At 31.3% G+C, this 25,155-nt stretch overlaps 2 protein-coding genes across 2 annotated transcripts; both read left to right on the forward strand.

Annotated features, from left to right (window-relative positions):
* Positions 1–364: 364 nt before the first annotated feature.
* LOC130893270 (uncharacterized) lies at positions 365–2,256 on the forward strand. The gene is made up of 2 exons (XM_057799231.1): positions 365–502; positions 1,621–2,256. Exons 1-2 carry the CDS (start codon positions 491–493, stop codon positions 2,119–2,121), a joined length of 513 nt encoding a protein of 170 aa, XP_057655214.1. The 5' UTR covers positions 365–490; the 3' UTR covers positions 2,122–2,256.
* Positions 2,257–3,226: 970 nt separating this feature from the next.
* On the forward strand, positions 3,227–7,376 carry LOC130892503 (DNA primase small subunit). Its single transcript, XM_057797948.1, has 7 exons — positions 3,227–3,458; positions 3,509–3,889; positions 4,545–4,695; positions 4,755–4,959; positions 5,995–6,200; positions 7,008–7,210; positions 7,261–7,376. The coding sequence occupies exons 1-7, from the start codon at positions 3,356–3,358 to the stop codon at positions 7,278–7,280; spliced, it is 1,269 nt and encodes a 422-aa protein (XP_057653931.1). The 5' UTR covers positions 3,227–3,355; the 3' UTR covers positions 7,281–7,376.
* Positions 7,377–25,155: the final 17,779 nt, after the last annotated feature.

Raw genomic sequence — 25,155 nt, forward strand, 5'->3', positions numbered from 1 at the left:
AATCAATTGAAAAGTCCAGTGCAAAACCGGTTAATACTGAATATACTGTTTACACCAACACTCACAATTACAATGTCTGACGTGCTTTTCAATAACCAAGCTATCGTCTTCAGAGACAGAAGGTAAACAGTTTACCTTCAGTCTACCTACCTACGGGTAGAACTGGAAAGACATCATTGATTTTGTTTGTGCGAGATCCTAAATTGTGGTGGCAGGTGTTTCTTCTCGAATAGTGGCCACGTTATCATAAGAATGTTGTACTTTAATAACGTTTTTCTTGAAACAGGAATTAAATTAACGAGACTAATAAATGTAATGCGATACAAAGTATCACTGATTTCTAATTATTTCTTTGTTTATTTAAGGTAACAATTTCAACGTATCAAATTTCAGAACGTTGTTAAGAAAGACCTTGTTAACTTGTATAAATAGAATTAATAGTAACAGAGCGTTTCAGTTTTCAAGTAATTGTTAAATAGATAATAGAAATATGAAGATACAAGTAAGTAGACATCGTATTTTGTGTTCAGGATGTGCTTTTATTTACATGTTAACAAATACTAAATGAAACTTTTTAGCTTACACCAAAATTTTTTCGGGTTTTTTACGTTTGTTGTTCTAAATTCCAATATATGAGAAGGGAGAACATAAAATATGGAAATCCCAATTTATAAGAGATCTAATGGCGAATTTCCAAAAAAAAAACCAAAAGCATTCTAACAAAACATCTTCAATCAAAGAAGAATAAATAAATAAAAAATGAAACAATTCATTTTCTTGTATTCAGCTTGTATTAGCCACGAGGAGAGCAATCCAAGTGCGGCTGATACTCCTTTCAAGGAGCTTAAAGCTGGAAACAATATAAATTATAAATCTTTGTTTTCATTTTTCTATCTTAAAACTTTGTTCAAACCTATACAGTAGCCTTTGTAAGTTATCTGAGATGATCACTGCGTCATCAACATTACATACTATTTTTATTTCTTTGTTTCCAATCCGGTATCCTCTTCCAGCTTGTTTTACCTCTTTTCTAATCTCATCCTTTATGATGCTGAACTAGATCGGGCTGATGCTGTCCTCTTGTCCTGTACCGGCCGTCACAGGTATTCTACTGCTCAGCTTATTTTCCATTCTGATGTATGTGTAATTATCCGTGTTCAGGTCTTTGATTACTTTTATTATGTTGGGGTGAATCATCCTTCTCTCCTGTAGAGTTATTTCATCCCTCAATCGTACCCTATAAAATGCTTGGGTGAGATCGACAAAGCACAAGTAAGACGTCTTATTGAATCACAAAAATAGCTACTATAGCAGACCTGTTTTTTAAATTTATATTAGATGGAATTTCATATTTAGATTCTTCTTTTTGTTTTATAATGTACAATTATTACTAATGAGTGTAATCTTCCAATGACAATATCTAAAGAACTATCAGATAAATCATATTGTGATACTTGGCTTGATGTATGTAATTTATTTAACTGGTCATGTCAGTCTAGCAGTATAACACATTTTTGAAGCACCCAGTACGACTTATCTAATCAACTAATTTTCTTTTACATTTGCTTATAAGTTTTTTAAGGGTAATTATTAAAATGTCGATTATTCTTTTTATTTCAGATATGGGTTATATGTTTCATATCTGCAATAAACTTAATTACTTGTGGTTACTTAATCAATTATCATCCTCTACCTCCTAACCTTATTACATCCAGTACTGTTATTGGTAGCACTGCTGGAGTCACTCCTTCCTCGGGCTCGTACTCTGCTTCCCAACTCACTCAAACCATTTTAAATTCTCCTCATCGAATCCAATCACCTATATCTCCATACCATCCTTCAAATTATGATGGCAGAATAAATCAGGATACCTATAGTTCTGGTTCTAATGAAAGAAGAAATCAATCTCGTTATTTATCTCAATTCACTCCGAACCGGTTCTATAATCCCAGTCAAACCACCAACTACAATACGAACCATCCTTCTGCAGTAACATATAACTCATATGATAATGAACGTCCAGGAAATAACAATCTGAAGCAAGAAGTTTATTATCAAAGGGAAAATATTGATGATGTTGGACATGTTCATGATGCTCATAACAATTATGAAGGATATTAGAAAAACTTACTTTGTACCTGGTTTTTTATTTACGTTAATATAATGCGTGAAAAGACTACTTTAAAAATGAAATATGTTTAAAAGGGTATTTTTTGAAGATATAAATAAATACAGGTTAGTTGAAGTTAACAGTTATTATATTGTGAATTCATTTTATCAATCCCTTGTAATTATGTTGTAATATCTGGAATTGAGTGATAATCAATTTGAACACACTGAGTACACTATCATTAAACCAACACTCACAATTACACTGTCTCAGTCTCTGAAGACGATAACTTGATTATCGAAACGCGCGTCAGACAGTGAAATTATGAGTGTTGGTGTAACAACAAAATAGTTCGATACTTCGAGTCTACAGAACTTTGAAAATTGTTTTAAATAGAAATAATCGAATTACGACCTAAAAAATTCGAAATGTAAGCAATTAATTAAATTCGCAAAACCATGAAGATGCAAGTTTGGCATTATTTTAATTAAAAAAACGTAAATAGGAATAAGGGCTCAATCAGACGTTGTGTAACGGAGGCAGCCACTCAGCACTTTGAGGCATCTCTTGTCACGCAATTGTCTGGCCCACTATGTTCACATGGAGCCGAGTAAATGCGGAGAGAAATATGCGTCATGAACTTTCAAATGAAAAAGTTATTGAAATAATATTTGAATGAAAATTAATTACAGTTATAATAAAAAGTTTGTCATTTAATATCTAATCATTACACTGGTCGACAAAAAATTTTTTGTAGTAACACAAGAATGAATAGCAAATTGTGATAAAATGGACCTATACAAATACGAAAATATGGAAAAAATAATTATAACACTTAAGGTTTTTATGTTACATTTATAGAACCATATTCATAGGTAAAATATTTAATATTTATTAAAAAAATAATTTCAAGTTTTTCAAATCGTACATATTAACAATATTTATAGTTTACATCTAATAAACATGCCTCAAATTTATTAAAAAGAAAAACTTTGAAAAAAATCGCTTTAAATATCAATCAGCTGTACTTTTTCCTTTTATGAGGGGTTGCACTTTAATCAGCCCTTATGCTACTGTTTAAACATACTGTATTAGTACACTCTACATGTGGCTGTGTATTCTAAGCGTAGCGAGTCTAAATTTTTAAGAAGTCATTTTAACCTTACTTCTTAGGCGGGAATTGAACTTATTCTTTTCAAATTTTACAAATTTATTTCGTAAATGAAATAAATTATAATTAATAGAATGACTAACGTTGAATATAATACCGATACTTTGAGTGATCTTCTACCTCTTTATTATAAGAGATTATTTCCTTACCCACAGTTTTATCGATGGTTGAGCTATGGTAAGTAGCATAAACTATTAAAATATTAGAATTTCAGAGAATATTTGCAGGAAATGCTTCGACTTTTGCCAAAAGAGAAATATCTTTTACGTTACTCGGAGATATTTATATAAGATATCAATCATTTGATACTCAAGAAGATTTTATGAATGAATTACAAAAGAAATTTCCTATTAAGATAGATATAGGAGCAGTCTACCAAACAAAACCAAAAGATAGAGGCCCCGTATCACAGATTGTACCCGTAGAAAAAGAAATAGTCTTTGATATCGATATGACTGATTATGATGATGTCCGGACTTGTTGTTCAGGTGCAGATGTGTGTACGAAATGTTGGAAGTTTATGATTATTGCCTGTAAGATTATAGATGCCGCTCTTTATCAAGATTTTGGTTACAAGCATAAACTTTGGGTTTTTTCTGGAAGAAGAGGTAAGAAATATTTCATTATATATATTTATATAAACATTTTTGCATTGATTTCTTGCCAATAAAGCAATCAAACTATGTGATTTATACATACCTTCTGTGAGTTCTGTTATAGTATCTGCTAAAGTTTTTAATACCATGTTTCAAATATCATGAATTGAAGTATCTCCTCTCATTTAATTATATTTACAATGTTTTTTCCATTAAAACATTAGTTTTGAAAGAGTAAATACTTAATTTGGTATATATTCATACATTTTAAATATATTTCTCAAAATTATGAAGCAGTGTTTCAAGGAAATCAAAAATAAATAAACAGTTAATATGCAGATTAATGTTTACTTGACTAGAAATCAAATAACTTTCTACTATCCAATGACAATTATTAGATATTTGAATCCTTAAGACTAAATACATAGCTCGTTTCATAATTACCAAATAATTTCAAAGAATTAAACAATTGTGAATATAAATATGTAAATTGTTTTCATTTATTAATTATTTATTAACATAAATTTTTATTATTTCACTTTTCTAGAAAAGTATCATTATGATTTCTGATCACTGCAATGAGATCATTTTTAGTATTTAGATAAATGTTTTTGAAAGTCTTCTCTATATTTAAATTAATAACAGACAGAAAATTTGTATATTTTAGGGATCCATTGCTGGGTTTCAGACAATGAAGCTAGAAAAATGGATGAAACAGTCAGAGCTACTATCGGCGACTATTTACAAGTCATTAAAGGAGGGGCCAATTGTTTTAAAAAAGTCCAATTGCCTGGTGATAAAATACATCCTTCATTGAAGTAAATTTCAAGCAATAACTTGTCTCCAAACATATTGCTCACAGTTTTTTTATTTTTAGGAGAGCTTTGAATGTAATTAATGATTATAGTAGCACTATGGTAGAGGAACAAGATATTTTGGGTACTGATGAAAGATTGAATAACTTTTTACAAATCATAGATCAAGACCTGAGATCTTCATTTAAGACTCCAATGAAAAAAGCTGAAACATCCCTGGGAAAATGGAATGCATTTATCAATACATATGATGAATTATTTAGAAATGTAAGTTGAGTTGTGTTTCCTTCAATCTCAATGGCTCTTTGGCCATCCCACAAATATGAACTGTGATACTACTTAAGGTGCCCATGTTCATAAACACGACCTATTTAGATATATGAGTGGATTTTGAACTGATGGGAACCAAGGTCCTTTGATAGACTTTTGTTCCTGTTTGGGAGAATGGTGCATAGAGGATCCGGAGGAATATTGAGCTAAGACAGATTTGGTAGTGATCATTCTGAAAGCGCGTCTGATGTGGTTGAGACACATGGAGAGGATACCTTCTCAGAGCTATGTATGGAGTTCCTGGAGGACGGCGACTGAGAGAAAGACCGCGCCTTCGCTGGTTGGAGGACGTTGAGGCGCACTTGATCCAGCTAGGGGTTCGACCTTGGAGGCACCATGCTAAGGACAGAAAGGATTGGTAGTCGTTTGTTGAGAAGGCCCTAGTTCTCAAAGGACTATAGCGCGTGCTATAAAAGAACAAGAAGAAGATGCTTTGCATTATTGAGCAAACAACAAACTATCAAAAAATTTGCTGGATCAGTTGTTGACAATAAATTTCATGCATAAAAAAATTTCATAGTTCTATGATTGAATTATGTTGAATTATTATTCCTTTTTTTCTTTAATCTTTTATAGGTGTTTACTACACTTCCACTAATAAAAAATTTTGTATTTATTGAGAAGGAAAAAACATTCTCTGGGAAATAATCTTGTATTCATATTATATTGTAGAATTGCAGGAAGTGTAGACTATTAAAAGACATTAGGAAGTAGTTTTGATTATATAAAGGTCTTTATATGTATGACTTGTATGTGTGACTTGGGATACAGTGTTTTATCAAAATTATCTCTTATCGATACAATATTGTGTTGTAAAATTGTACAATTTAGAATTATTTCAGATTTTAAAGGGAGTAATCAAATATTATTTGTTTTTGAACAAGGAGAGCAGTATAATATTATTTCCCTCTGAAAAAAGGGGAAACTCATGTAACTGAATCCAATTTTATTTAATAAGCTGTTTCTTTTTAGCAACAAATACCAAAATCTATGAGAAACCTCAAAGAAGAAATTATATTGCAGTATTTTTATCCAAGGCTTGATATCAATGTAACAAAGGGATTCAACCATTTGTTGAAAGCACCATTTTGTGTGCATCCAAAAACAGGAAAAATTTCGGTACCCTTCAATCCAAAATTGGTTGACAACTTTGATCCAGGACATGTGCCTACTTTACAGTAAGCGAAAAAACTACTCTGCAACTCTCCACATATATACATATGACAATAATAACTTCGTTCGCGGTAGTTAATTTGGATACATTCCGAATGTATTCTAAATATTTTCTGGACGTGTTAAATGCGCATGTTTTTGTTTTCATAAATTCCTCCACGAACGATTCAACAACATTAAAATTATAATTTCAATTCAAAATTAGGTCATTCTATTCTATTTTTTTTCTGCATAAACCCAGAATAAGACTCTCTATTACATGTTCTTGATGATACATAATATATCCAATATAAACTGACAAGTCATTAGGAAACTCAAGAATATCCTCAATTTCTTCCAAAATGTTAATAACTGTTTGCTTTTAATGTCCGAAAACTTATAAAAAAGAGATAATTATCCATATTTGTAGAAGTTAGCTCTATCTCTATTATACACTCTCCTGGATATCCCTTTTCAAAAAATTAAGATCACCATATATGTCTTCTGCAGCTTTTACTACTGCCACGTTTGGAATTCTTTAAATACAGTAAACCAAAAGAATGTCTGTTTCTGCTGTGTTTTTCAACACAATTATGGATCAGAAACTATTGTAAATAAAGATTAAATCAGTTTAAGCTCCCGATGTCGGGGGCTTAATTTAATGATAGTTCAAAGACTTTTAAACTTGGTTTAACACACGGTGTAATTTAAAAAACAGAATTAAGCCAGCGTTAAAGTTATGTAATTAACTTATCATTGTTTGAAAGAAAGTTATTCACTAAATATTTTGCATTTTGATAAAAATACATTTCCTAATTCGTAATTAATTATAGTGGACTCATTGACGAAATAAATGCCTATGATAGAAAGACAATGGAACAAGAACAACATTTGGTGGACTCTGATGCTGGAAGGACTCCATCAAAATCAAAAATAAAAGATTATAAGAAAACTAGTCTCTTGAATAGTGTCGCTGTTTTTGAGGAGTTTCTGCGAGCTCTAGAGAAGGAAAGAAATAACAAGGGAAAAGAGAAAGGTATAAATTTTGATTTTAATTGGTACATCTAATGATAGATTTTTTTTTAGAAATTTCAATGGAGTTTTAGTGTGACTTCAATTTTATAATTTATTATTTAACTGTTCAAATAATTTATAATTTACCTATTTGTAATATTTTTTATTAAATAAAACTATATATTTTATAACATATCTTGTTTTATTTCATATTGTTTCTTATTCCTCCGCTACTTTTTCAAATAGCTTTTAATTTGCTTCTGCAACTCTCTCCATTTTCCGTCCAACTTTTTCTCATGATACTTTAAGACTGGAGCTCCAAAACGTTACTATTGAAAGTGTCCTAAATCCCCACCCCAATCACATGATACATACATTATTTTGGCGCATATACGTTTATATTGAGCTGATATGGTACAAAATAATTTTGAGTCAAAATATAGTGGAATAATTTATTTCTAACAATTATCAATATTTCAATGTAGATACTAGCTTCATCTGATCCTCAGTTTGGAAAAAAGGTTTTGTCCAAGTCTTGGGAATCCACCGAGTTGTAAACCACCAAGAGAGGGATTTAATATGCGATTGAAAATATTCTTAGGAATGTTACGGACACGATGAATATCTCCGATTATACCAGGATGAGCGTTACTTATACTCGGTAAAATCATCATTGTAACTACCAAAACTAGAGCGAACACCTGCAAAAAAAATTTTAAAAATATTGCAGTCATGAGTTAAATATTTTTTTCATATTGAACACACTGGAGACGATGATTATCGGAATGGATTCGTCAGACAGTGTAATTGTGAGTGTTATTGTAGGCCTTTACACCTTAGCTCATCTAATCTAATCTATGCCCTTTTCCTTACATTAATGTTTTTATTGCTTCTACTACTTCTTCTTTCTTTATCTTTTCTAAACACATTCAAGTTTATGTTCTAAAACAAAAACTTGTGTGTAAGTTTGTACAGTTCTGCCAAACTAAATCACCAGCAGCAGTTCCTTCTTCATCTTTACATTTAAATCTTCAAAGGAAGATTTAACTTCGTCATTAAGGGTATCTGTTGGTTGCACTTGGTAGCACCTCCTCGTTTATGTTTTTAGAGAGACCGAATGGCAGGATATGAATGGGTAGAATAAAAAAATATCGGAAGATGTTGTCGCAGCATGACGTGAAAATAATGCTGTGACGTTAAAAAATTTCTCATACGATCGCTCGTTTCTGAGTTATAGGCATTTAAAGTTGCGAAATCAGATTTATAATTCTAAATTATACATTCGAACATTATGAATTTTTAATGAAAGATTACGTATGTCCATGTAGTGTGTTTGAAAGAATAAATAATTTCACACTACTAAAGATAGCAAAAATGAATTTTTCAATCGGTTTTTCAACAAAAAGGTACTCTTTGTTTAACGCGATAAAATTTATAGTTTAGGAGATATGTAGATTTTTAGATCGTTGTACATTCCAAGGAAACCGTTCGCCATAAAGAGACATTCTGAAGAAAACTATCACAAATTGTAATTATTCATTGAAAATACTTACGGGAGGTATTAAAACATAAGCAAACATTTCTAACTGAAATGGTTAGCATACAACTTATTAAATAGAAACAAAAAAAATTGTAATAAATGTTCGAAGTGAGCACTTTGTACTCTACGGAGGATATTTCTTTGAACTTAAAAAATATTCATCTAAACATTCGCAAAGACATTGGGACGTAATAACCTGGATTTATCTGTTTATTGAATCTTTTGTTAGAGGATTGAAAAAATTGTTAAAAAAATTCAAATATAAGTATACGAATCTAAATTTTTTGATAGTAATAATTCCATCTGACTTAATAGACATAGATTTTAGTTCAATCTACAATAAATTAATATCGCTTTTTGACATTTGATATTAGTATAAATTTGAATAAACTTACCAAATATTTAACCATGTTATCACTGTTTTAATACGATTTATGTAAATGGGACTGTTACAGCTTTATTAGATCGAATGATTATTATATACTCATTTATAGGTATTTATTCATTAATGATTGGTATTGCCCGGGGAACTCATGTTTTCCAAATACATTTTTCGGTTTAAAGATGATTTTTAAATTAAGAAACCGTAATTAATATTACATTATTTTTTCAAGTGTAGAATGACTTAAAATTTTCCACAGTGAAGATAATATGCAAATGAACAATTTTGTATTACGTCAAAAATTACAATGTCCGGCTTTCGAAAGCATATTTCATATCAATATCGAATAATCTAGCAGAGGAAAATTTCATGCTAAATTCCTTCACAATGAACTTGTGAAATTGTGGTGTGAAAACTATAAAAAATATTATTTTAATTTACTAGTGGAATATCGATAATAAGTGAAATGTTTGAACATTTTTCTTGCTGGAAGTATATTTTCCGTTTCACAGAAAACAACTTGACCAATCATCATGAAACTTTATACATATATTCTTGAAGGTATTAGAAGTACCAAAAAAATCATTATTACGAAAGATAAAGAAATGATTAGTCAAAAAATATCAAGTTTAGCTTCTTTAACGCCATCTACCAATCCAGTAATAAAGCTTCAACCCTGAGTACTGTAATACACACGTGTCGGTATTTCGGGAGTTACGCGCATGCGTAGCAGACATAAGACGACATCTTTGATATTGCTCGTTTCATTTAGAAATTGATGCTGAAGTTCCATCTTTTTTCAATGTTCGTTTCTTGTACTTTATATCTTTTTTCTTAGTTATCCTTGTAGAAAAAAATCTGTGCTGCCTTTCAACGTTTACAGAAAGGAATCAAAGCTCGTGAACGTAGCAGCATACAACAAAGTCCTGTATGTATCATTTTTTAAAAATCATGTTTGCTACACATGCGCGTAAATTCTTTTGTCTGTCACGCATGCGCGTAACTCCCGAAAATACCGGCACGTGTATTATTGACGGTCACTTTAAATCCAATTGACTATAGTTACAGCTATTTGGATTTTTCTTCTATATTTATATGGTGAACAGAATGAACGCGGACGTGCAAAATGTGGAAAATACACCCCGAATTCAACGCTGCACAGAATTAACATGAACATGACGCTGGTTTGCTAGTAAACATAACCTTAAAAGTGCATGTATCTAAAGGTGACAGATTTTTACATAGTCATGTTTTTAAACATCAAGATTATATAAACAGCAGCAGAACCGGATTTAAGGTATTTTTTTCACAAAAGGTTCCCGACTTCGTCTGATAAAAAACTTCTGCAAGTGAGATTTGCAGTTTAGGAAAGAGAAAAAAACGTTGCCACGGCTGGGGCCAAATCTGGTGTAAACGGTGGATGGTTATCCAATTCGAATTTCAATGTATGAATTTCAGCCAAGGTAATCACTGAAATGTGATTTTTTTTCTTCAAATGCGGTCGCTATTTTGCAATTTCTCCCTCAATCCTAGAAAGGATTGATATGTCCTGTTATTGTTTTACCTTTATAAAGTTAATGGAGACAATGTCAAAAAACGGTGCCAATCTTTGTCTTTTTCGGATCAGGTCGCTTTATGCAATCCACTGTCTTGATTTGTTTTCGTTTGTAAGTGTAGTGGTGGATTCAGGTCATCTACAGTTTTTAATTTATTCATAAAATCTGAGTCATTTTATTACCGTAACAATAAGGCCGGAAAATTTTCATTCGAATGATAGTTTGGTCCAAAGTGGTGAACTTTTTCGATAATATCGTTGGTAGTAGTAGTTTTTTAACCAGCTAGAACGCTCGATGTCAGTGAAGCCGATACGTCTACGGTTGATTTCAGTTACCCAAAGTTTCACCGTCGTAAGTGATGGTGCAGAGTCTACGTACACAGCGACCACCTCCTCTTCCATGTTACCTTTTAAAACCAAATATTTAATGATAGCTTTATAGTCATTTATTCTCATTATAAGAAAATTTTTCTCAACGACTCACTTATGTAGGCTGGAGTTTCTTTACCTTTACGGTACTGACGAAGAAGATTTCTTGAATCCATTGTGCCAGGTGATGAGACAATAATTCTGTTTGACACGCCAGAAACGAAACGACAATTAAAACAATAGATGCACGCAAATTTTCTAACGAAAACCACAAAACTTTGCCACGCTTACGGAGAGCTATTTAAAACAAACAAAAAGGCATCTGGAATTGTTCTGATTCTCGACAGTGCCCGTCCCCAACGACTTTTGTAGCAATTTCAATGAGATATTTTCTGAATTGAACTGAATTGAAACTGTAGCTTGGAGGGCGACGCTTCCACACTGACGTAGAGCTGAAAAAAACGCCACCAAGCACTTCCATTCATTGGCGGCTAGATTTTAAGAAGAGGGTAGTGGTATTACATTAACAGATATGAATAACGACTTGATCGTTGAGGTGATTATGTAGAGGCCATCGGAGGTTAAAATAAAACAACAAAGTATTGAAAATATTCACATATAACAACAGTCGCTTTTATTTTCTAACATTTTGATTCATTTTGTGTGATTGTTGGATATGATGTGAATTTTTGCGACTTAAAATATTAGGAAAAACGTGATTTTTTTATTTTACAAATTTGTCCCTTAGCTCAAATTTTGCCAATAAACAATCTAAACATTGGTATAAATTTTAATATTTTCAAGATATTTTTTAAATCTAGTCAGAATTTTTACTTAAATCAATATATTTTAATAAAATTCTATTTTTATAGAAAAATAAATTCATTTAAAATCAGTCAATACATTAAAAAAATATTTTATAATGTTAATGAATGGGTATTCATAAGGAATATTTTTAATGATGGTCGTCTCCAAAATGGTGGATATTATGTTTATTTTCTTAGTTGCGTTTAAATTCATATCCATGTCCTTGATGGTCGTCTTTGAAAAAATGCGGTTCGTGCTTCACTTCATGCTTTTGAAAATCATGAGGTCTGAAATCGTGTTTGATTTCATGTTTCTCGAAGTCATGAGGTCCGAAACCGTGCTTTGTTTCATGTTTCTCATGATTATGAGGTCCGAAATCGTGCTTACTTTCATGTTTTTGGTAATCATGACGTCCGAAATCGTGTTGGGATTCATGCTTTGGATAATCATGAGGTCCGAAATCGTGTTTAGTTTCATGTTTCTCATAATCATGACGTCCGAAATCGTGTTTGATATCATGCTTAGGATGATCGCGAGGTCCGAAATCGTGTTTGGATTCATGTTTGGGATAATCATGGTGTCCAAAGTTATCTTTCAGCTCAGATTTGTGATAATCACGTTCATGACCATGACCAGGCGCAGCGTTGGAATATATACAGAGGATATTGATGACTATAGCAATACACAGCTGAAAAAATAAAATGAAACTGTAATTATTGGGGAAAAAGTGTGAATGGTAATTATTTCATCAGGTGTCTATGAAGGATACTATCATTTTTTTTTACTACGAGAGTTACTACTTAAGTTTTGAGATAACGAAGAAAAACGAATATTTATTATTATTAAGCATGCTATTTTTGTTTTTCAAAATTTTCTCCATTAAGATTAATACAATTTTTCATCATTGTGAACAAATTGTTGAAGCATTTTTTCTATTCCGATGAGTTTACCTCTAAAATATGTGATTTGAACACATCAACCGCTTCTCAGATGTAGAAAAATGTTGACCTCGCAAATTATTTTTGATCTGCGCGAATTAGAAGAAGTCGTTGGGTGCAAACAAGGATGACGGATGACTTGGATAACTCATAATGATATTTTGATTGTTCAAAACGCTTTTGTTGATGTTGGTGTGTGAGAACTCGCAGTGGTCGTAGTGGAAAATGAATCGTCTTCTACGATTAGTTTCCCCGATTTCTTCCAACACTTCTGGCAAACAAATGCTGGAGTACCATTCAGATTGACCGTTCTACGTTGCTTTAATGAAACGGTGATGACATGTCCAGTTATTTCGTAAAAACAGGCGACGATTTGCTTCAAAGTGCTTCGTGCGCGAATAACTTTTGGTGGATTTGGCTCGTCTGGAAAAACCCATACTAGTCGATTGTTGTTTAGTTTCATAATATGAAAGGATCATATGATGACAGTGTCAGATTTGACATATTCACATCAATGTTGCCTTATTTCAAAACTCAAGTAGCAGCCCTCGTATAAACATGCCAATAGAATAAATTGACGTGCTGAATTGTATAATAATTGAAAACAAATTGATAGTACGTCATCGATTCATGACATCGTTAGTACTGACCAGTATACTGATTATATTCTGACTTTACATGAGTGTACATATGACCAATTAATAAATTCTAATTTGTTTTGGTTTTATTTCTAATGACTAAATCTTTTGTTTATTGTGAGCATATTTTGATTTGATTTTAGAAAATGTGTCTTCAGACTGAATACAATTAAACAAATACTAAACTATTAGAAAATTTTATTAAAAACCATTTTGCATTTATATCCTTTATTTTCCAATATTTGAAGGGCATAATATTCGAAATAATAAAACTACTAAAATTAATTATTTACAGTAACTGTAAACTTACCATCTGTTTTACCATTTTGATAAGTCGGTTGTTTGAAGTCTTCAAGAACTAACCGCTATTCCACTTCAGAACTTATTTATATATGATTCTTCAAGATGATACTCGTGAGTTCGTCTTTTTCTTCAATTAATAATCCGTAGAATTGATATGGTCTTAGGTTAGGGTTTTCCCACAGCTTTTAATCTATGCTAAGTAGTTTTGTGCACAAAAAAATGAAAGAAAGATGAAAATGTTCGCTGCGTTCAAGGTCGGGCAATAAACTTCGCGAATCTTGTTTTTTTCTTCATTCAAGATGATCTACACAGTGCAGTACAGAAAATATAACGTCTTATATTTAATCAATTTCTAGTTAGTCAACTAATTGATCTTTATCACAGGCAACACTACAAAGTTGATTTTTTTTTCTTGCAAGATCAAAATATTACATAGACAAATATTGCACGTGGTTTGACACTAAGGCTGCTTGACATGATGCAAGGCAACGTGCAATGCAATGCAAGACGCAATATTTCTTGATCAAAAGCATGCGCAGATGAACTTTATCTAATTTTTAAATGTTTCTTCATACATTCTCGAATAATTTTCGTATATTTTCTCATCTAAGGTTTGTCCCACCATCGCATAGGTGCAATTTCTGTCCATGTGACTGAAAAAATAAGGCAGCAGCAGATATAATTATTGCGAGTGATGCACTTTTTCTTATCCACTTTACTTAGCTTTGTTATTTTCATTTTTAAACCGATCACAAAATATTGAATAAAATGTGAGGTTAAGAAATTGTTTACTTGATATTACTGGCAATCATGACTCAAAGGACTTGCGTAATGTCAAGTTACGTGTAATATTCGTCCATTAAATTGTCTTGGATCATGTTAAGCAGCTCTATCGTTTTGGTTTATTACGTGCAAGCTGCATTTCTAGATGCTGATCTAACATTTTATTTTTCTTAGGAGTTTTTCAAATGTTTTTTCATCCATTCTCAGCTAATGTTTGTGTGTTTTTTTGTCTAGCTCTACAGCTCAACTTACGTTTCCACTTGTTCTATCTATCCAGGGCCTGGCCCATCATAGCCTGGGTGCTTTTGTAGTCGATCGAACTCCAAATGCAAGGCAGCAGCATGAAGAACATAAATACCTCTTGACTATGATCGGGTCAAAGCGATCATGATCTGAATGTTCGGAAACTAAACTAGATCACTTTCATTGTTGATCGGAGCTAATCGAGTTAATCGGGTCGTAGTCATGTGGTGTGATCCTTTCTATCCTGGTAGATTGGTGGGTGAATATGATTAGATAAAGGGCTCTTTTATTTGTCTGTGGTTTATTTAACTTTAAAAATTTTTTATTCCAGCGTTATGGATAGGTTATTGAGGTTTGCGGTTTTCAGACTTTTCGGTATTTCAGCATAAAAAAAGGCTTATTACTATTAAATTTTAGTGTAAAATCCATATGAGATGAAGAATGGTTGATAACTGCTCAATAACTATTATTAAATAGCTAGAATCTATTATACAACTTGGACACAATAGATCCTTTGGGTCGCAGCGTATATAATTTCTTAATTAACGCACAAAAAGTAATCAAAATCATAAAATTTGCATTCTGCAGATCATAGTTTAAATTTTGAATTTCCACTCCAAAATTGAACGCGATGTTCGGAATCTGTGATCTAAATCTCGTTCTGGATTATAGTTTCCGAAAAATCCTAATAAGTGAAACGATAATCATCAATAAAAAATGCCCGGCGACTATTCTCTGCGTCTTTTTTTTGTGCGGGTATTCCTAAAATTTGTCAGTCCCTTTCAAGTAAATGGTAATTAGAAGAAGACAAGGAGTGTAATAGATTTGTTATATTCACGAATTTAATCTCATGTCAAAACTCGTAGTGTTCAAAAATTTATAAATAATAAATTCCAGCAACGAAAATCACGAATTATTAAGAAGGTTAGATTTACCACGAAAAATATTTTGGCATATTATATCTTCATTTTGGTATTAATTTTCTGAACGTCCTATATATTGTTTTTAATAATTATTACTATCATAAAAAATTAATATCTTTCAATTGATTTATTATTTTAAAACTCGTGATTAAAATTACCGGTTTCGAGAGCTATTAAATTTGTCTTTTTTATTTGAAGTAGTGTACAACTGTAAATTATGAAACCGTTGAACGCTGTTTTATAAATCAATGAGATCTACTAAATATTTATTTTAGAAACATTGAATTTGTTATTATTCTATCGATTAACAAACTACAGTAAAAATCCAATGGAATTATGTGTCAGTCACCTTTGAACTTGAAATACGGAGGAATGAGAGGGAATTATATACTGTCAGAAGTGATAAAAATGGAAGGAAAAGAGCAATAATAATTATTACACCCCTATATTGATATAAATATGATGATAGAGATTCAGTTTTCTGTATAATGTTTATATTAATTCTATGAAAGTTATAGTGATTTTTACTTTAGTTTGTAATTTGCAAATAAAACTTTGAAGCAACAAATTTATCTTTGTATTTGATTTTACTGAAATTATCTTCGCTTGTTATATTAAGTACAACTCTGTATAATTCTTAATGATGGGTTCGTTTTCTACATTTGTGAGCCGATTATGGTTTTACAAAGTGAGAACATCTGTAATAACATATTGTGTCCTTCATTTATCATGTTTCATAATAAAGATACCTTTGTTTTTTCCCCTCAATATTTCAATCTCCATTAATATCGTCTTTTCTAACAAATAATTTCATCTTTCCCTATCAGCGTCGATTTTCTACTTTCAAACAGTATCTCATTCATGTGAACTTATTAACAATTTATCTCTTTCAATTGGATTGAACCTTGTCTAAAATAATTTATAATCTGTACTTTCTGTCGATAAAAATTTATAATCATTTCTAAAAATCTTGAGGGCTACTCAAATTGAACAAATAATGCTCAGCATATTTTTTTTTATTTTTCATTACTGCTTTATATTATATTGAGGTTTAACTTCTGGGTAAAACAATTCGTTTTCTTACTTGTTTATCGTAAATCTGGATATATTTTTCCACAATTAGAAATAAATCGGTTCAAAATCACAATTATTTTGTTTATTATTCTTCACAGTTCATCATCTCTCATCTTTATATCGCCAAGCAACTGAATAGTAAAAAGCATTCAGACTTAAAATAAAAACCATATTTTATCGAAATAATTTATTTACAAATAACATAACTGAGTTGAGAAACATTTTTCACTCTAGTATTACTTAAAAAAGTCTACCACCTTGAAGGTTATTTTGTCCAAATGAAGAAAAACCAAGTTGATTACGTGGATAACCAAGACCATTACTTTGTCCCTGTTGGCTGAAGGTCGAAGCTCCGTACTGGTACCCTGATTGTCCAAGCTGGTTAAAGCCTAACTGACCACGTTTATTATAGTTTGAAAGACCATAACCTCCTCGACCATAGTTTCCTAAGCCTTGTCCTAATCCAGGAGCTGCTTCAGCAATTTGCATTATGCAAAGAATTGAACATACTATAAATAATATCTGAAAAATGAATCATGAAATATATATTATTAATTGGTTAATGGATCGCAAAACATGAACTGTCGAACTTTGGAAACTCGAATTTTCTGACAAGCTAAATCAAATTTGTAATTTTTAGCCGAATTTAATAAGTCAAATTTTGGTGGGGAGCCTCCTTATTACGATTTATTCTTGTTTACAACGGTTTGAAGCGACCAAGTTTTTGTTCTATTTCAATTCGCTTGTACGATTCCTAAAGCTTCCAAGTCTTTTTTTATGATTGTTAATGTTATCAAAACGCTTGCTAAAAACTTTATCAGATTACTAGAAATATAAGCTGATAAAAGAAGTGAAAGTGGCTCTCGAAATAAAGATGTAGGTGTGAATTATGCTATTTCTGCACGAACAGTGTCTATTATTCTGGGAAATAAACAGTCAACACTGTAAGTAAAAGAGGTGTGTCAAAAGGCTGAAGAAAGTGTAGGAAAAGCAATTACAAAGTTATTTAGTCGGCTAGAGCGCAGAATTTGCCTATATCCGAAGGAGTAATTAGAGAAAAAGCATTGGAAACTTCAAGGAAAGCACTGGCTTGCTGGATGAACTTATGTCACGAAAAACAAGTGAGAAAAACAGCGATGTAAGTAATGAAGATTTTTCTAAATTGAAATTTGATTTGTTACCCATTTATTAAAAGGTTATCAAAAATCAGAAAATCAGAAATACTATGAGGTAAGCCTAGTACACGTCTAGATACATTGATGAATCTTACAAAAATGGATGGATCTGAAAAAATGAGATAATCTTCTTCTGACAGGTTAAAGTAATGAACCTAGCTGCTTGAAAAGACATTTTGTATCTAGCTTACGTTGTTCCCGTCGATTTCGATTTAAAAAAATCTATTGAAACTTTTGAGGAAACAAAAAAAAACTTTACATCAATAGTATATGTGGATGAAATAGTGATATATTGACGTTAAAACGGTGACAATACCTAGATGTTTCAACTTGACTTTTCGAAAAACCCAAAGTAAAGTACAAGTTGGTTAAGATATGTAATAAGGTTATATTTGACTGGTTGGAGGGAATAGAAGCAATTTTTTCAAGTCTACGGACGTAGAAAAATTTTTGTATGAAACTTGTGAGTAAAGTAACTTTTTGTCACTCGTAAGATTTATCAAACCGTCCTACTCGTGAAAAAAAGTATTACTTTACTCACTTGTTGCATAAATTACTATTATATTGTTTTGAAAAGCTTGTAATTTTTTGGTATACTCAATGTATACGTAAATTTTTATTTCTATCTTAAATTTTATTCTGAATTTTGTCGAATCCTTGAAAGTATTAAATTAAAAAACTGCTGTATTTATTATTTTAATGTTTCAATAACAATTGATTTGTATCCAGAAATTTTTAAAAAACACTTCTAACTCACCAGTTTGGCCATATTACTGCGTCAATTGATAAACTTAACTTGACTGTTGAATTTTCTTTAAGTTTGTATGTTTGGGATCCATATTTATATAAATGTTCCTTCGGTAAGTATTTCGGAAGAATCTGGTTTTCCCTCAAATTTTCCATAATCAGTAACATTTTAGAAATGGATATTATTCATTTCAAGGAATCTTTTTTATTTAGATTCCGGTATAATATGTTATTAATGACATGCCTACAAACATAATTATTTAGGTAGTAACTGTCTATAGAATAGGTTTAACTATTTAAATACCTATTATTTTACCATTTGTAAATTTAAATAATATCTAATGGAAATGTTAAGCACTTGACGTTTTTCAAAAACGTATATTCTAGCAGAGGAAAAGTTATAACTGGTACTTTGGGGGGTGCCTAGTATATGATAACACGACTAGAAATAAATTTTCGTTCTTTCTCCTAATTTTCAGTTTATTGTTTTTGAGTTGATTATGCACAAAACCGGAAACCAAATACCTTTTTAGGTATAAAGTGTGCTTTAGAGATATAGTAATTATATTAATCTTTGAATTTTTTCATAAATTTTAATTTATCTTTATCTATTTAAATATTGAAAAAATTTATAAAAATCTGGTCGATTTCCTTCAATTTTTTTTACTGTTCGGTATTTATGCCTAGATTTGTCATCAAGCATTCAAAGTTTCTTATGCTCTACTTACTGAAACATGACTCGTTTCCCGTTCATTTCCGATGTTTTTATAGGTAGCTCCTTTCATCTCTCGTGTTCTAATTGAGGTAAGTTTTTCGTTTTGGTCTAAGAACACTCAGTGAATCAAGCCCTTTCATTTTCATTATAATATGAGTGAATTGGTTTTTCCATTCAATGCTGCATATCTCGAATTCTGATTGATATAAGTTGTTTATTTTGGTCTAAAAATACCGAGTAAATCAAGCTCTTTAACTTGAGATATAATATTAATGAATTGGTTGACTCTGAGGAGCATTAAGCGCTTTTTAATTTTCCTGATATTTTTCTCCACTCAATGCTGCATATCTCGAGTTTTTATTGAGGTTAGTTATTAGTTTTGGTCTGAAAATACTGAGTAAATCAAGATCTTTAATTTGATATAAAATATCTATGAATTGTTCGACTCTGAGGAGCATTAAGCGCTTTTTAATTTTCCTGGTATTTTTCTCCACTCAATGCTGCATATCTCGAGTTTTTATTGAGGTTAGTTATTAGTTTTGGTATGAAAATACTGAGTAAATCAAGCTCTTTAATTTGAGATAAAATATCAATGAATTGGTTGACTCTGAGGAGCATTAAGCGCTTTTTAATTTTCCTGATATTTTTCTCCACTCAATGCTGCATATCTCCAGTTTTTATTTAGGTAAGTTATTAGTTTTGGTCTGAAAATACTGAGTAAATCAAGCTCTTTAATTTGAGATAAAATATCAATGAATTGGTTGACTCTGAGGAGCATTAAGCGCTTTTTAATTTTCCTGATATTTTTCTCCACTCAATGCTGCGTATCTCGAGTTTTTATTGAGGTAAGTTATTAGTTTTAGTCTGAAAATACTGAGTAAATCAAGCTCTTTAATTTGAGATAAAATATCAATGAATTGGTTGACTCTGAGGAGCATTAAGCGCTTTTTAATTTTCCTGATATTTTTCTCCACTCAATGCTGCATATCTCCAGTTTTTATTTAGGTAAGTTATTAGTTTTGGTCTGAAAATACTGAGTAAATCAAGCTCTTTAATTTGAGATAAAATATCAATGAATTGGTTGACTCTGAGGAGCATTAAGCGCTTTTTAATTTTCCTGATATTTTTCTCCACTCAATGCTGCGTATCTCGAGTTTTTATTGAGGTTAGTTATTAGTTTTGGTCTGAAAATACTGAAAATACTGAGTAAATCAAGCCTTTTAATTGGAGATATAATATCAATGAATTGGTCGAGTCTGAGGAGAGTTAATCGTGGACATCAAACATGATTTTATGACGAAGCTATAATTATCCAAATAGTCATTGCTGTGGAGCAGCATGAGTCCTCTCGTATATTTAAAAATAAATCCTTATTTTCCTTGGTCACGCCATTACGTTCGAACGGATGACCCCACCCCATTTGGCTTATTCTTTTTTGTCGTGTTTCTTATTGCCAGGAGAAGAAAAAATCGAAAAAATTTAACGGAAAGTTAAGAGTTATTAACAACCATTAGCATTTTAGAACATCGAGTGCTTGATGCACACCAACAGAGGATTAATAAAATTCGGAATGACAACGCCCAACCGCCCGATGCACGAAGTATTTAATCATTAGTTTAGACCTGAAACCCAATATGATGCCAAGGCATTAGAAAACGGATTTTGCACTAAAGTTTAATAAGTAATGGGCACTTTTTATCTTGAAATGGCGAAAAGTATAAAAATCGCAAACCTCAGTAACCTATCAATTAATCTGTTCATGAGAAACTTCAAAGGATCTTATCAGTTTCGGAACACCAAACATCGTGATCCAGTTTTAGATTATGGTCGGGTTAACTCGATCGATCAAGGTTTCGGAAAAATCTATTCTTCAAGAGAGGACAGAATGTGTTGGAATTCTGCCTAGAAGTGAGTGAAGGTAGTACTTAAGTATTGATTGAAAGTTTTTCTTTTGAGACACAAGAGTAATTTAGCCCTTGTTTAGTAACTTTCTAATGCAGACAAATTTAAACCAATTTTGGTGTTGATTTTTTACGTTTGATTGATCTCCTAACACAATTTTCCTTCATAAGAAATATTTATATCCACACATGATATACTTGGTTATATAAATGCGTGTAAATGTTCTTGATTTTAAGTCTCTTCTGTTTTAAAATCAGTATTTTAATAATTTTTGGAAGAAAGATAAAATTTGACGTTTCGACTTTTCTTCAAATCTTTATCAAAATATGATATTGACACTGACAATTTGTGTATTTATATTTATCAATGTTCTAATAAGAAAAATTAATTTTTCCTTAGTCCTTACATCTCAAATATGTAGCAGTACTTAATTAATCAAATGATTTATAGTTTTATTAGAATTTACAAAATGGAGCTATAAATTTTACTTAAATTATTTATAGCTTTTTCGTTTTTATTTCCAAAAATTCTCTTTTTCGTATATTAGATTCCGTTCCAAAATTTTTGAGTCTTTATAATTGAATTTGTTTTTTTGATATTTCATAATTCGTTAACGCAGTTTTATTTTTTTATCGTATTGATGACCTTTTAGTCTATTTTCTAAATATAGAGAAGTCTGCCCTATGTAGACAACGTCACAATTAGTACAAGGCACTTGATATATAATATTACTTCTTTTGTTTTTTGGTATTTTAGATTTCAATTTAGAGAAATATTTGGATAACGTATTATGTCCTTTGTGACTTATACTAATATCATATTTATTAAAATAATTCGATAGTTGTTGGGAAAGTCCTTGAACATATGGTAAGGGAAAATATGTTTTGATGTTTCGCTTCTGTTCTGTTTTTTAATTGATTGTAGTTTATCCTTTTCTTGAATATGTTGTTTATTATTTTTTCCGGATAATTATTTTGTTTCAATGCAGTTTTTGCTTTTTGAATAGCTGAGCATCTAAATTCAGGATCTGATAGTTGGATAGATCTATCAGCCAAACTTATTATCACTGATCTTTTTTGTGACATAGGATTACATGAATTGAAGTTCAAATATTTTTACGAACGAGTTGATCTCGTATACCATTCTGTGTTTATTTTATTGTTAATTTTATATTATGTGACATCAAGAAAACTGATTTTATTATTTTCTTAGGTTTCGATTGTGATTTGAAGTTTTTTATGATAAGAATTGAGTTTTTAATTTATGTTTTCCACTTGATTCTTTGGTACGGCAGTAATGCAACCATCTACATGTATATTATATGGTTATATATTAAGACATGAATGTATTAATTTCATCTAGCTTAATCGTTATTAACAGTATGATTCACCTTCAATCAGATACAATACAAATGAATGAAAAACGGTACTATGAAGCATATAAATAAATTCACATGTCGCATGTTATATTTGTAGGTTTTAGTGAATCAAGTAATAAAATATAATTCCACATTATTTCAAAATCAGGGCGTGAACAGTTGATTGATTGAAGTGGGTAGGGAATTGCTTTTATATTTCACATTTTTTATGTTATTTCCGGAATATTGAATAACACTCCCCACATAAATTATCAATGATATTATTTATAAAAATATACCTTGAATTATCTTTTGCAGCTAGTATTTGCTATTTACCATCGATAGTATTTGCTTGAATAATAAGTAAGAGATTGTGATATATCGTTTGAAAGGTCTCTTCATTTTGTATTCTAAAAAAAATTATTCTTGTAGAACACTAAAAATAACTATGAATATCAATGAGGTACATGTACAATACCTGCTGGAAGATCAGAAATTTCACTCGAGGATTCAATCTACGGCTTATTGGAATGCCCTAATTGGTTATGAGCATGTTGATGTATTAGATTGCACTATATAAGAGATACGTACAATTACTGTTACTTTGCTAGAGCTAGACTGAACATATATGTTACAGCCCTTCGTACAATCCCAGATCATTGATGCTAGCCACCCTGTTTAGTTGCATGCAGAAATTATGTGCTTCAGTGTTTCAGTATCTTGCCTACATAAACTACAGTCGCCGATTTTTTTTATTTTTAGAATCTCAAGGCTTTTATTTGAAAGATAGTGTCCCGTCAGGAATCTTGAGAATTTGTAGATTATTCCAGCTTCGATCTTCCACGGTCTTAGTTTCCGAGGAACAGTGTTTGAGACCGGATAAAGACTCCCATTCGATGATCTATTCTCAAAGATTCGGTTTCTCCTCAGAAAAAATGAAGAAACAGCCCATATAGGATTTTACGATGGACCCAGTATAGGTCCAGATTTGGGTCAAGTATGTACAACTCTAGCCCTAGCTTGGAAGCTATTATTGGCCCAGACTCGAATTGAATCGATATTCAATATATTGTTAATAAAATTATAGTTTTTTGACACATTTCTATTATTCCGCTTTACTAATTAATGTATATATTAGTTAAATAATTACACATATAAAGAAATGATACTATTTTTTATTGTCTTTTATGAATAAAAGAATTTTTATTATTACTCTACTTATTATTATTACTTTTAATGTTGAGATATCTATTATGGATAAGATAATAGAACAAAACTTTATATAGTTATTCAGAATTCTGCTCAGCCTGGCGAAAGTCGGATTACCCAAAGTTCAGCCAGGCTCGGCTGACTATAGAATGACCGGGGCTAAGTTACCCAGACTTCAACCAGGCTTGGGCCATTATTGGTTTGCCAAGGCCGGGCTTTCCAGCGTTGGTCCAAGCTAAGCCCCGTCGTTCAGTCTGGAGGCTCCTACATGGCGGTAATTTAGGAGAATCTAATTTAGGAGAACTTTACCGAATTGATTTAGTATTTCTAGACACACCATTGATCAACTTAGACTTGATTATTTGTGACCTGATCGCTTTTGTAGCTGTTTGACAGTGAGAGAGGATCGCTATATCTCTTTTCCAATAATTCCTGTAAAAATTAACTTAATATGCACACGTTAATGCCTAGAGCTTCCGTTTAGAAGATACTAGGTTGGTTTCACGGTCTATATACAGCTATCCCCTTTCCTGTTGAGATTTTACAAGCAAGCAAAAATGCAATGGAACAATTAGGAAAAAAGAAACGAATTTATGATAAAATGAGAAAGGGAAAACAAGACATGAAGGTAAAATAAGAGGGATCAAAAAAGAGGGATAAGAGGGGAGAAGTTGTAGAAGAAAAAAACCAGTTTGAAAAGATCTGGAAGAAGCATTTTATACAACTGTTGACGGAAAATATAGGGTGTATAGATAACTCAAAAGAAAATTTAGAAGAATTAACAGAAGAACAAACAAAAATGAGAAAATAGAAGTCATTCGAAAAATCGGAGATCACCTGGAAAAGATAGAGTAAACATGGAAGTGTGGCGGGAATGAAAGATTATATAAATTGATGAGAAATATATAAAGAGAGAAAAAGATATGGACAAATCTTTGCAAAGCACAAAAAAGGGATCAACAACAGTGACAAAACTACAGAGAAAATACGCTGCTAAATTTAGCTTTTAAAATAAAGTAGTAGTACACATGGCAAATCCATTAAAGATGCCATACAACCAATTAAAAAGATTGTGAATATAACATATAAATACCATATCGACAAAGAAATGCTGTTCATAGATTTCAAATAAGATTTTGGCTTATCGCGATTACTATGATGGAATTGATGAGGGAGTAAAATAAAGTAACTCATCTTCAACGCTATTCAATTATGGCTAGAGCATTTATCAAGAAATATAGAGTAAACGTTGAAAAATAACAGCATACTCAGACTATACAGACCTCTTGATAAAAAGAAGAAGTGTG

The sequence above is a fragment of the Diorhabda carinulata genome, chromosome 4 (assembly GCF_026250575.1).
Source record: "Diorhabda carinulata isolate Delta chromosome 4, icDioCari1.1, whole genome shotgun sequence".
Classification (NCBI taxonomy): Eukaryota; Metazoa; Arthropoda; class Insecta; order Coleoptera; family Chrysomelidae; genus Diorhabda; species Diorhabda carinulata.

Coding starts and splice junctions, on each gene's coding strand:
- LOC130892503 (XM_057797948.1), top strand. CDS start 3,356: ATGACTAACGTTGAATATAATACCGATACTTTGAGTGATCTTCTACCT. Junction 4,696..4,754: donor AAAATACATCCTTCATTGAA/GTAAATTTCAAG, acceptor TTTTATTTTTAG/GAGAGCTTTGAATGTAATTA. Junction 4,960..5,994: donor ATGATGAATTATTTAGAAAT/GTAAGTTGAGTT, acceptor GTTTCTTTTTAG/CAACAAATACCAAAATCTAT.